Here is a 13,509-nt window from a genome sequence, read left to right on the forward strand (position 1 = left end):
CATCTTTGTTTGCCATGGGCTGTTGTTTGTGGTTTATTTTCACTCTTGCATATCACGGTACTGAGTACTGTACATTATTCATCACTGGATTAAGCAGCTATATAATTAACAGTAACTAATAGATTATGCTAGCATCCTTTTACTTTGTGCTCCCAGGATACTTATTCAATAGGCTACAAAGAGTGCAAAACATGGCAACCATATTGCTTCTGAGATCTAAACGTTGGTAACATGACACCCCAGCCATTAAAATACCCCACTGGTTCCCATTTTAGCAGATCATTTACTTTCAAACTCTGTGCATAGCCTATCTTGTCTTTCATGGCAGGCACCAAGGAAATGTACCCAACACCAACCACCAAGACGACCCATATCCAGCAATGATGCCCTAGTAAAGGTCCTTAGGTTTTATCGGAAACACCAGTGAGGATATTCCTTCTCGTACTTCTCTGCCTAACTAATTTCAGTGAAGAAGACCTCTCCTAAAAACTGCTAAAAAAGCTAAAGACCTGGCCATCGAACTAAACAGCAACATGAGGTAGCACAAAAGCATTAACTACAGAAGCCAAACATGCCACACACCCACACAATAGTTCAGCTATCTTTGATACCTGGGCGAAATGTTACTTTGGTTATCTAATACTTTTTCAGAAAAGGTTTTGTTTTATGAATAACAGCTCCGGTTTATTTGCTTGCGGGAAGCTAGAATAACAGACAATTGTGCAGGATATTGTGAACATCAAGTTAAGCCTCATAAATTGAGAACGATGAGGAGTGAAGACATTCAACCACCAGCCTTATCACCTTTTAGAAATTAGAGTGATCTCATCCCATGAATAAATCCGCCATATCAAGCATGAGCATGTAGTTCCAGAGTTCTGAGGGAGGGTGGCCAAATGTATGTCCTAGCACCGTGAGGGGAGCGCGCACACGTGATATAAGTGCTGAATTCCCAAGGAAATCCAGGATGGCCAGTGAAAAGGATTGTCTAGTTGAAGATGTGGATTATTCCAGATGTACATTCTTAAATTGATCAGATGATCCTTACTAAATGTCCTTGCTATTGTCCTAGTGACTTTACTCACTATGTTAGAAGTTTCAGGCAAGGGGCACGTGAAATTAACTCATTTATAACATTTTACTAATTCTAACGGCATTTAACACATCATAAAAAAACAGATAGAAAACTCTGGAAAAACGGGAGTATTCTACTATGTGGCTGAGAACCGAAGCTGTCCATTCCCCAGTCATTTCGCAACTCAGTTGTTTAGAAGCCATTAGAAGGAAGCCTTTAGCACACCTAAAATCACAGGCAGAGCTGTAGCTAAACTTTTCAAAGGGATGCACACAGGTCATACTTCCTTGCGCTGGTTTGGTCAAAGGACCACATTTTACAACTGCAATGAGAGACATTTCGGTAAAACATGTTATACTGGCTGTGTACAGTATTCTTCAAGTATTTAAAAAAAATAAAGTGATGTTTTGATACAGAGAATCCATTTGACATATCCATGATAGGACTCTGACAAAAATAGACATGGGCAGTAAAAGAAAAGCTGCCCTATTTTACAAATCAAAATGAATGCTTTTGGATGGGAAACTGTTTTAATGGTATCAGGGGGCATATATTTGATAAAGTATATTTGCCAACTGGGTGATGTCAAAGCTCATCAAGCCAGTAACTTTGTTTAAAACTCTGAGCTCCATGGTGACTCACGTAACTAAATTAGCCCACATTGGCCCAGAAAATTGGCAACGTGCTCGCCTTGGGAGCAAGACAACACGGAGCACCACAGGTTCGATCCCCGGGTCCGCGCTTAGAAACCTCTGGGTATTAAGCGTGTTATAAATAACCTATCATATCATATCATAAAATAATCATCTCCCATGGTACTGGGGGGGTACCCCTTTGGGCATTGCCATATACCCCTATGGGCCATTCCGGATCTGGATACACCCCAATGTGGTGTAGAATGGCTTACTTCTCATGTGAGTGGTAGTATTGCCATTTAATACCTGCACACGTTGCGGGGGCCTGCTGACCAGTTTCCATGAGTACCACAACTCAACCTTTCGGATCCAATGAGAAGGAAGCCTGTACTGCAGTTAAACAAGTAGGTGGAGCTGTAGCTAAACTCGTCCAAGGGATGCACACAGCCAGGCTCGGACACCTTTCCATTGGCGCCAGAAACAATTTTATGGCCCAGTCCAACCCTTCACACAGCTCACGTTTGCTAGTGTTGATATATCCAAAGGGCTGTATTTTTACAGCTGCAAAATTAAAAGGAACTGATCGTGTGAAAAGTATGAGTAACACATCCCAAAAAGGGCATACAGTACTGTAGCAGTGAATTGAATGGATGCCCCTGTACACATCTAAGGTAGTTTGATGACACAGAAATGTAAATAATTGACACACGCCCTTCATGTTGTTGGGCACACGTGTTTGTCTCTTCTCTTGCACTTGGCAATGTATAATGTGATAAACCCTTATTTCAGATGAAAGACTGTTTGCAAGATATTTATTCCCACACGATCCTTTGTTACTGTCCAATGGCAATCACAGTATAATACAACCTATTACTGTCTTCTCAAACAGATGGTATATATTGTTTCTGAACAGTTTTACAGTTCATCTGTCCATTTCTGCTCATACTGAAGTCACAATGATAACCAGACAATGCTGTGCAATCCCTCACTATAGGGGCAATTGGGGCGTTTGGCTTTCTCGCAAATGTGATCCTTCTCTTCTAGGCATCAATGCACCCTTCTTGGTGAGGGGTCAGAAAGCTCCAGAGACGGATCTCTCCCCATCACCCTGCTCTCCCAGAAGACCACAAAGAAAAGAAGACATGCCAGTCTTAGTCTGAGTTGTGTTTAGCTGTCCTCCAATGACAATGTATTTAAAAAGTGGGTTACAGCATGAGTGGAGGCCGGGGCTGTTAAGGGAGTTTCCTGGGTGTCACGCCCATGTGGAGCTGATTCCGTCACCCATACGTCGTTGCAATGGTTGGGAAATAGCTCTGGAATGTAAGCATAGTTACTGTCCAGTGATGTAGTACTTCCTGGTGGTACCAGTGATTACTGCCTGCCAGTAGAAACCTTTGTACCCTTCTGAGAATTAGTCCATTCATGTTCGTAGTGATAATCATTTTTGAGTTTACTAATTTTACTGACTTCATTGAGACATTGAAAAAGAGTACAATTGTAAATATAGAGAGGATCACATTTGCAGTCGAAAATGCAGTACACATGTTAACTGAAAGATGAATAAGCAATAGTAGTCTAAGGAATGAAAGTGTCTAGAAATGCTTTAAGATACCAATCTGTAGTAGAAACATTTATTCTGTGATAAAGGAAAGAACAATACCTAAAGTCATACCTAATTGATAACATTTCATAAAGATAAGAATATATAGGTATAACTAGCATTGCATAAGTAATTAACTGGTGGCAATTCAGAGATGTATTGACTCAATTATACAATTTGAGAACTATTCCTACAATATAGATGGAGAGATGTATAAACATGGAAGTTTGCAAAGTAATAGGTCAGTAATGAATGACTAGCATTAACAGGACAAAATAACGTTTAGGAAATCAGTCATGAATAAAGAGTAAATAGAAGAACAAACATTTGTTAAAGGGGAGGAATGCAGACACGTGAGGAAAATCATTAATGGAGAGAATGTAAGGCACATGTTAGATCGATCACCACATTAATAAACAGCTGTAAGTAATGCAAGGTAATATAAACTGCATCACACTGCATAGCACATTGTAAGATAACCATTTAAACAGAAATGTATATATAATGGAACAAGGAAATCAAGATATGCAATATAGCTAAAAAAAGAATAAGAGAGAATCAAATGGGGATCTAGAGCATTTGATGTTTAAAATAGTGCTAGTGTAATTAATCACATACTAGAAGATGACAAAGAAATTGAACAATGCACTGCATTCAGTTTCATATTTTTGTCAAATATTCAGAGAAGTAGCTAAACATTGTTTAACCTCTAAATGTGAACATGCTCTTACACCACGTTTTTATATCACTATTACACAGTTCATTCTAATTTGCTGTCAATGGCCACTAGCAGAATGGTTAGAAGAAAGAATAAACAACAAAATGATTCCTAGTGTATGAAGTGCATTCACATTAAACTAGATTGTAATACTTTCCATACTGTCCCAAAATATACATACACATATGTACAGTCATACATCTTGTGAATAGAAGTGCTTTTTATTAATGAAAAACACAACCAGCGTCTTCTGATATGCCACAAGTTAACATTAAAAAATGTAGCACGTGTTAAAAAGTCTCAATGATTGAAAAGTGAAAACATATTTAGTAAGGCTTGCCAAAGTTGATATTTATTTACATTATTTCCACACCAGAGGCCACAAATCCTCAGTCCAATTAATTCCACAGTCCCACAGTCCGCCTCCAAGGACATTTCACAAGAGCAATTGACACGACAGATTATTTTATCATTCCGTTTTGAATAAAACCTTGATTCATTACAAGAATTAGGGCAGTCTGGGAGAATATGGGGAGCTATCATTCTTTGATAACAAAGACAGGCTTTGCATAATGGCATTTATCAATTATTTATATAGAGGAAGTCCAGAGGGAGGAAGTCCAGACTTAGTTTTAATTTCATCAAGGATGGAGATAACATTAATAAATGCCTTTTTTGCTGAGAATATTACCCTTGTTTTGATATATTTGTGATGCTAAATATATATGAATCAATGTTAGGGGATTTCTGAACATGCAAAAAAGAACATCTTTAGGGCGGGGTTAGGAAATGTAATAGTCACATGGACCAAGATTCATAGAACGACAAGTTATGTAAAACAAGTCAGCAATAGAAAAGGGAAAAATAATTTCTTCTGCAAGACTTTGCCATGTCAGAGGATTAGAAATGTCAACTGTAAAATCCAAACTTCTTCTTGCTTAAGAACGATAACCTAGTGATACAGTTTAGCATTTGGGACAGTAATACCACCATTGTCTTTGCACACTTGAGTGATCGAAGCTTTCTTTTTCCCCCAGAGAAATTTGGTTAAAATTGAATTAATAAGCTTGGAAACTGATACATAGAAGGGAGCTGGGGCATGTTTAAAACATATAACACAATGTATGATATCATAATTTTGCTTGCTTCCATTGATCCCCAGTATGTTAGATGTTGAGTTGACCCGGAATGTGCAGAGTCATGAAATCATGAAATGATTGTTTTAGAATGTATCTTAACAGTGTTCTAAACAGACATAGAGATGAAAGCACCTAGATATTTAATGCCATTGAGACATTTCATTATTGTTTTTTCAATTCTGAATTTAAGACATTCGGCCTCATCAAAAGTCTGGCGGTAACCCTTAAATGTGGTGGTAATTACCTCAAAAAAGGTAGCAGGCGCTCCTCTCCAGAAAGAACATGGCATGATAACCTGCTCTGAGATGAGAGTTTGCAGCACACACTTTTTGCTCACTGTACCATTCATAGATGGGAAATATCAATTTGCATATCAGTCTTTGTCCCGCCCACATGGGTAGTCCAGCACCGAAATGCTATGGCAATTCCTCTCTGAACAAGAGTACCAACCGCAACCACATACATGTGTTTCAGCCTTGTTGGGCCTCATTAGTGAGGTGAAGCTGTGCCTCTCTGAGCACAGCGAGCAGGGAGTGACTCTCTTTCCTGGGCTGATGAAGGACCGCTTATGGCACAGGACCCCCGCTAACCGGAGCCGGCGAGGTCATGGCCAAAGGGACCAAAGGCCTTTTTTCCCCTTTCCTTACCGCCGTACGAGCGTCGATTTGGAGCACCATATCAAGGAGTTCAGGGAAAGTTGAGGGGAAAATAGGCACTGTTGCTAAGATATCCTTGAGAGAATCAGAAAGTCCTTTATAGAACAAGGATGCCTTTTTGTCCTAAGGCCATCCCATTTCCGGCACCAGCTGATTAAACCGAGCCAGGTAAGACAATAGAGAAGAGTCGCCTTGTTGCAACCCCAAAAGCTCAAGATCCGTAGCCTGTGTTTTATACCTGGTATCAAAGACCTTGTTCATGGCTTCTATTAGGGTGTCGCAGTCAAACAGCAGAGGACTGCCCTGTTCTAACAATGGATTAGCCCAAGAAGCGGCTGTGCCGCCTAAATGTGATAACAAAAATGCAGCGTTGGTGGTGGAATCGGGGAAGGAAACAGGTCTACAAAGAAAATGTAGACAACACTGATTCAGAAAGGTACAGTATGTTTTAGGGTCCCTGTTAAACCTTTCAGGAGCAGCAAGCAGAAACTGGGCAGTCATATATACTGGACCAGATTCCTGCCTGGCCTGAATCAGAATCTGAAGCCTGAGCAAGATCGGGTTCCTGGAGAGCAGGAGGTTGCATTCCGGCTTGTAATGCATCTATACGCTGTTGTGTGGAGACATGGGTGGCTGTCATATCAGCACGTAGGTCTGACACCAACTGCACAACCTGGGCAAGGGTTTTGTTCAGGTCCATTGTAAGAGGCTTCTGATTATGTCAGAATCTGTCTTGTTATTTGCCCTCGTAGTGTAGGCGACAAATTCTGCCTAACAATACACCCCTGTGTATGATCAATAACCAATACAAAGTGATTTATTCTTTGGAAGAATGGACCCGGACCGGACTGCAGATTTCCTAAACAGGAAAGGAAATTTCAGGATTAGTGGACAAAAACACTGACTGGATTGCAGTACAAACAAGGCTCTATGCTCAACATTAACCTGAGTTTTAGGACGGACATGGAGCTTAGAATGTACAGGAATATGTGCCCCTTCCCGAATGTAAGAGTTGAACTTGAGTGTTTGGAACAGAACAGCACCCAATGAGTCTTTAGAAAATAACAACATGAAGAATAATAGAAGCAGAAAGGAAAGGGTAGAATAGGTTTTACCATGGTTTCAGTTCAACCCTTTCATCAGAGGGAACAGCGCCGTGATGACAACCCAGTCAGCCAAAACATATTGAGGGAGGTGAAGACTATTCCCGTACTCTATGGCCAGGAAGTCACAAAAGTTCAAACCCGGCGGAACGAGGACGCTGCTCACTTTCCGGCCACAGTACAACAGCAGTCTGTAGTCCGTAACAGGCGGGGAAGCAAAGAGAACCTTGAGGCTAACTTGGGTTTCACAGCCAACAATAATGACTGTTGGTGAAAGATTCCGGAAAAGGGCAAATGGCAATCAGTTTTCAGCGTTCCGGGTCTTGAAAGCAACGCGGGCAGTACGTAATCCAAAGGAGCAGGCGAAGGCAAAAGTTTGTGGAAATCCAGGTCGGCAACGGCTCAGGCAAAACATATCCAAGGATACAGCAAGACAATCCAGTAAGGTTCCGAGGTCAAAAACCATGTAATGATACATTGAGATCGTAGGCAAACTTGACAATAAGGGCACAAGAAAAAGGCAGTTCATGAAGCGGAAAGAGAGAACAATGAAAAAACCAGAAGATCAAAGAGTAAACGTAGCAACAACACTTCACAAAATCAGAAGCACAGAACTTCAGAAAGGAGGGACTTAAAAAGCCAAATCACATGACAGGTAGTAGCGTGAGATTGGCGTTGCTACGCTAACGTGAGTGCCCTAATCTCCAAGGCAACTGCCAACACTTCTTAAAGGAGACATATCTGTCCCTAGGTGATGTGGCTGGGAATCGTATGAGAGAATATTTATAACGTGGCGAACAGTGCCTGAGATTATTACCAAAAGACAAGAAACGTGGCTGTATACAAATGTGTCGGGAATGGGAGATCTTATGACTTGATGATTGGCCAGCAATATCGGGAGTTCTGAGTGTATTCTTGACAGACTTCCTGCTCACTGTGCTAAGAGAGGCACAGCTTCACCTCACTGATGAGGCCCAACAAGGCTGAAACACGTGTATGGGATTGCTGTTGGTACTCTAGTTCGGAAGAGAGTTGCCATAGCATTTTGGTGCAGGATTGCCCATGTGGGCGGAGCAAAGACTGATATGGAAATGGGTATTTCCCATCTGTGAAAGGTACAGTGAGCGAAATGCGTGCGCTGCAAACTCTCATCTCAGAACAGGTTATCATGTCATTTTATTTCTGGAGGGGAGCGTCTGCTACCTTTTTTGAAATAATGCTATTACCACCGCATTTAAGGGTCCGCCAAATCACAGGTTTGGCTGTGTTTACCCTCAGCTCTGAGTGTAAATACGCCAGGAATTTGCTGATTTTTGGCGCAATTACCACGCAGTAATAGCGCCTATGGTAGCTGCACCAAAAATTCCCCTTTGGGTCCAATGGTGATTGGGGAATTCCTGAATGGGCCCAATGGGGAATGGGGAATTACCAGTCTGCCAAACCCGTGATCCGGCGCTAATAGCACCAGGGGGTTTGGCGGTAATGCTATTAGCCCTGGCGGTATCCAGGTGGCAATACCGCTGGGATACCGACCAACTCGTGATGAGGCCCCTAATCTGTACTATTTCTGATGTATCTTTAACTGATATAAATGAACATATGTGAAAAAGTCAATAGAAACTGCAATATTTTCAAAATTACCCAAGGTTTTTCAAAAAAATTTAAAAAATAATTTCCATAAGCAGCTAATTTAAATTTCGTTTTATTCCAAGGATGTCTGGAAGATTAACGCTTCATCTAAGTAGTTCAAGGAACATTGACCAGTATTAAATACTGATGCTTTGGGATTTAAATATAGATGCTTAATTAGGAAAATCAAGTTGGAGATAAACCCATGCCAGACTAATGATTCAAAAAGAAAATCCCATTCTATTTGGTCAAAAGCTTTTTCTGCTTTGTAAGATGTGGCTGCATAACTGGTAGGCAATTTGTGGATAAGATTAACACTAGTTTACTGTCTTTACCAGATTTATGGACAATTATTAACATGGGTTAAGAAAAGGAGCATGAAGACACAGTGTACAATGAGGGGCAGCTAAAAAGTTAAAATTAATTTAGGTGCTAAATGCTGAGCAAATTAACCATAGTGGTTAGATGAAAGCTCATCAGGGCCTGGTACCTTGCCCTTTTTAAATGTTTTGATGGGTTTGGGGACATCACTTATATTAATAGGAGGCTACAATGGGTTATGGTTACAGTCAACATAGACATTTCTAGGCAGTTTACTATCCAAGGCATTTAAGTTAGGGTTCTGTATGACAAGTTCAAAATTATATAGAATCCTTCAAACATTTTGAATGTTTTTGGTATAAAGAATTCTATTGTATTCTTTTTTAACTTTCAAATAACAATCTAGTGCTTTACTAGCTTTATTAGAATTTTAACTACTGATGATATTTTATTACAATCAACTGTAAGAGCTAAGATGTACTTGAGGAGATCTGAACTAGGTTCATTACTACATACTGGGTGTCATTCCGAGTATGGAGGTAAGCATGCCTCTATTAGTGGCATGGCTACCCCTATACTGGTTACCGTTCCGGGTTCCTTGAATGAGGAATTTCCGGGCCATTCCGACTTTGGAGGGCCCGGTAATTCCTCATTCAAGGAACCCAGACCCGGTACATCCCCATTCCCTTTGAGCCCCCAAGGGGCTCAATGGGAATGGGGAGGATGCTAACAATGGGCCCGTTTTTAATGGGCCCGTTGCTAGCATTGTGGTCTGCTCGGTTTTACTAAGCGTCCTTAGCGGGTTCCCGCGAGCAGACTCGTAATGGGGCGGTAAGAGGTTGACGGCTCTGGCACCTTTACCGGTGCCGTTTACCTCTTACCGCCAAGGTCGTAATGACCTCCACTGTATCCAAGATTTAAAGTTGCTTCAACATACAATCAGATGTTGTTCTAGAATCTCTTTTAACTTTAGAGACACATTAAATTATGTAACCTCCAAGGGTAGCTTTATAACCATCCCAGGTTTTAACTATCGAAGTCTCATCATCTCTTTTAGTACCAGAAACATGTTTTGGTTTGTTTTATAGTAAAGGAAAGAAATATTAAATCTACACCTTCTGGAGCAATTCACTTTATCTTGCAAGTCTTAAGATGATCAGATACTACAATCACATTTTTTTTTCAAAATCACATTTTTATTATATTTTGTCAATAATGAAATAGGCATTGAAACAGAGTTCAGCATGTAACATACCACATTTTCGAACCTCATAAGCCCCCTCAACCCCTTCCCCCGCCACCCTACCCACAACAGCATGCAGCAATTGAAAATACAATGAAAAAGTCAACCATAAATGTGATCTGTCATATATTCTGATTCCCCCCGGCCAGTGGGTTATTTCCCATATTTAGCAAAAAAGGGAAGCCAAATCTCTTCAACCCTCGTCTTCGACTCATTCGGACATGTGTCATGTATCCCATGTCATAAATTGCCCTAATATTCTGAACCCATTCATTCTCCATAAGGGTTCTATTACATTTCCACATCTGCACTACACAACACCTGGTACCTACCAGTAGGACAATTACCTTATGTCCCCATGCCTCTTCCACTTCATCTTTCTCATACACACTGAACAACATCCACCATGGTGTGAGGCGTTGCGAGATGCCATCAATCGCCTTGATCCTTGAGAGAACCTTGCCCCAATATATCTGTATACAGGTACACCCCCACAAAATATGTTAGTAATCCTCATTTGGATGGCGGCACCTCCACCAGTGAGAGTCCACCCCAGAGTACATCCTGGCTAAAATGGCAGGTGAGTATTGCCAGCGGTGTATGCGCTTGATCACCTCCATCCTATACTGTAGGGTTACTGTGGAATGTGAGTCCCTCCTACACATGGAGAACCACACGACATCTGTTATTTCCTACTGAAAGTCTATTTCCCCTTTTCCTACTACAACACTTTTAATTTGGGAATCAACCACAACAACTGACAGACTTGATGACATAAATATCATTAATACATTTTAATTGATTGCGCTGTAGTGAGTGGAAAGTAAATTCAAAATCCAAGGGGCATGTCATGCGCCATGAGTCTACTAATGCTAGTTCAGATATAAAGCATAAGAACTCTTTATGGCCTTAAAATCTCTATATATAAAACACATAGGTATGTTTCCATACTCAGCTGATGCAATGTATCAGTGTTAGGTTGCCAACTGCTGTCCAAATGTCAAAGTGCACCTCCATGTGCCCTTCCACTTCAACAACAGCTATCATTTTAACAAACAGAATCTGCATGGTCACCTTCACCTTCCACTATCACAAACATTCAGAATAATTTCAAGTTACTTCTTTACAGCCCCACTTGTCTTCACAAAGGGCACAGTGGTTCCAGTGCCAATGAACAGTTAATTACTGGCTCAACATTTCAGTCTCTGAGCTAAAACGGAAAGTAGGTGCTGCAATTATGCTACTACACAATCTTATGCCAGTTAATTACCGGCTCAACGTTTTGGTCTCCAAAGAGCGAAACGCTGTAGGATGAATGCCTCCTCACGAGCTAAGACTGAAATTAGCTGCTGTTATTATGCTACTACGCAATCTTATGCCATCACAGGGACTCTGCAATGGAACAAGGTTGACAATTACGCATCCACAAAGACAGATCCTAGAGGCCTGTGTAATTGATGGATTAAACTTAGATACTGTTCTTATACTGGGCATACCTCTCATTCCATCTGATACAAATATACCTTTCAAATTAAAAGGAAAACAGTTTCCTATATGTTTAGCCTTTTCAATGACTATTAATAAGTCACAGAGACCTATGCCCCCTTCCTCGAAGCGATCAGTGGTAATTCCGAAATTTAAGAAGGGGGACAGAAGTGACCCTATGAAACACCAACCGATATTACATTTTATGATAGTCTAGTATGGCTTATGTTACGCCAGGTACAGCTAATTCATTATAAATGCTCTAATTCGTTTTGGTAATCCACCAGACAAAGGGGTCACTCTCAAAGTGCTGTTAAAACAATGCTATCTCCGCTTCATGAAAGGACGTAGCAACTGCAGCTCCATGTTTGAAGCTGAGAATGCTGCCTAAGAAAACCACAATTAATTAGCTGTCCCCGGCGTAACATTTTGATCTCAGCTACTTCCCCCTCAAGTGGTGATATTTCAGCTTTTTCTTACCTGCGCATGTTGTCATTGGAGCTGACCAAGTGCCAGACGTTTCACAACTCAGTCGTTCAGGTCCTATTCGATGGAACCCTTCTCTGCAGATAAAATCGCAGGTGGAATTATAGCTAAATTCTTTATAGGGATGAACACAGTTCATATTTCCTTGGGCTGGTGCGAGCAAATTACTACAGTTTACAGCTGCAACGAGAGAAATGTCAATAAAGCACATGTTATATACTCCTGTGCCAAAATAAATCCAATTTCTTTTTTTAAATAAAACACTATTTGACATAGAGGATACTAAAACCACTTTATTATGGCATATTCTGGCATACAAAACAAAATGTATCATTTTATGTCTGTATAAGGAGAAATGAATGGAGTTGCTCCTCCGTCACATGTCCTATTCTTGTATTAACTTTTTTCACTGTTGACTGACATCTTTCTTGACCAGTGTTCATCTTCAAGACCCTTTTCATTATTCACCCAGTGTAATATGGCTAGAGCCCAACCCACTATTCCACTGTAGCACGTTCCACCACTTTGCACCATCCCACTGTCTTCACTCATCCTTTGGGAGAGTACCTCAGCAATGCCAATTTATGAGGTTGACACCTGTTTATTTGTAGGACTACCCTATGGAACTCTGCACCAGCCACATTACATCAGAAAGGAAACAACTACAACTTATTTCTTTTTAACAACTTTATTTATTGACACTTGGTGATCAGGTTACATCAACATTTGGTACAATCTTACAGGTCCAACACTTTACAGTCACATTATGATCAGATAAATCGAAGAGTTAGGTACCTCTACCACTTTGATCTGAAACACATAACCTCAAGCAGCCAATTCGGCCAGGTACTGGTGGAATTCCTGACATACGCCCCTAAGGCGATTCATTGGTGCTGATATTGCCGCATATACCTTCTCAGTGTTATTCGCCCATACCATAACAGGCAGCCAGTCCAACAATTTTCAGGCATTACAATAGCTCTTTTGGCTAATAACAATCCCAAGTTCAAAAATGTGTGCTGCACTGTGGCCATCTTCCCAGTATATCCTAGCAGGCAATCGACCACTGTTAGACCCACCTGCCTCCCCAGTATATCATTTAATGATTGGCATACTCTCTCCCAATAGCCAACCAGTTCAGGGCAGCTCCATAGCATGTGTAATAAATGAGCTTCTGTATCCCCACACCTGGGACATTTTCGCACTTCATTGGATTGGAACTTCATGACCCACACTGGCGTATAATAAAGCCTATTAAGCACTTTAAATTTCATCAGGCGATATCTTGAGTTGACCGAATCGCTCTTAGTGAGCCTACATACGTTCACCCACTGTGCATCTTGAGCACCTGCCCCAAATCACTCTCCCACTTCACCCTGGCGTTCATACCTAGTGTGGTGCAGAGTGTTTGCACCTGCT

At 41.0% G+C, this 13,509-nt stretch overlaps 1 protein-coding gene across 1 annotated transcript in view; it reads right to left on the reverse strand.

Annotated features, from left to right (window-relative positions):
• LOC138535425 (P-selectin-like) overlaps positions 1-13,509 on the reverse strand; it is an 899,675-nt gene that overhangs the window by 426,427 nt on the left and 459,739 nt on the right. The window contains exon 11 of the mRNA XM_069641294.1: positions 12,085-12,270. Within this exon, the coding sequence (XP_069497395.1) occupies positions 12,085-12,270 (186 nt within the window). The remainder of the gene's footprint in view (positions 1-12,084; positions 12,271-13,509) is intronic.

This window comes from Ambystoma mexicanum, chromosome 1q, assembly GCF_040938575.1.
Source record: "Ambystoma mexicanum isolate Mex_15411 chromosome 1q, UKY_AmexF1_1, whole genome shotgun sequence".
Lineage (NCBI taxonomy): Eukaryota > Metazoa > Chordata > Amphibia > Caudata > Ambystomatidae > Ambystoma > Ambystoma mexicanum.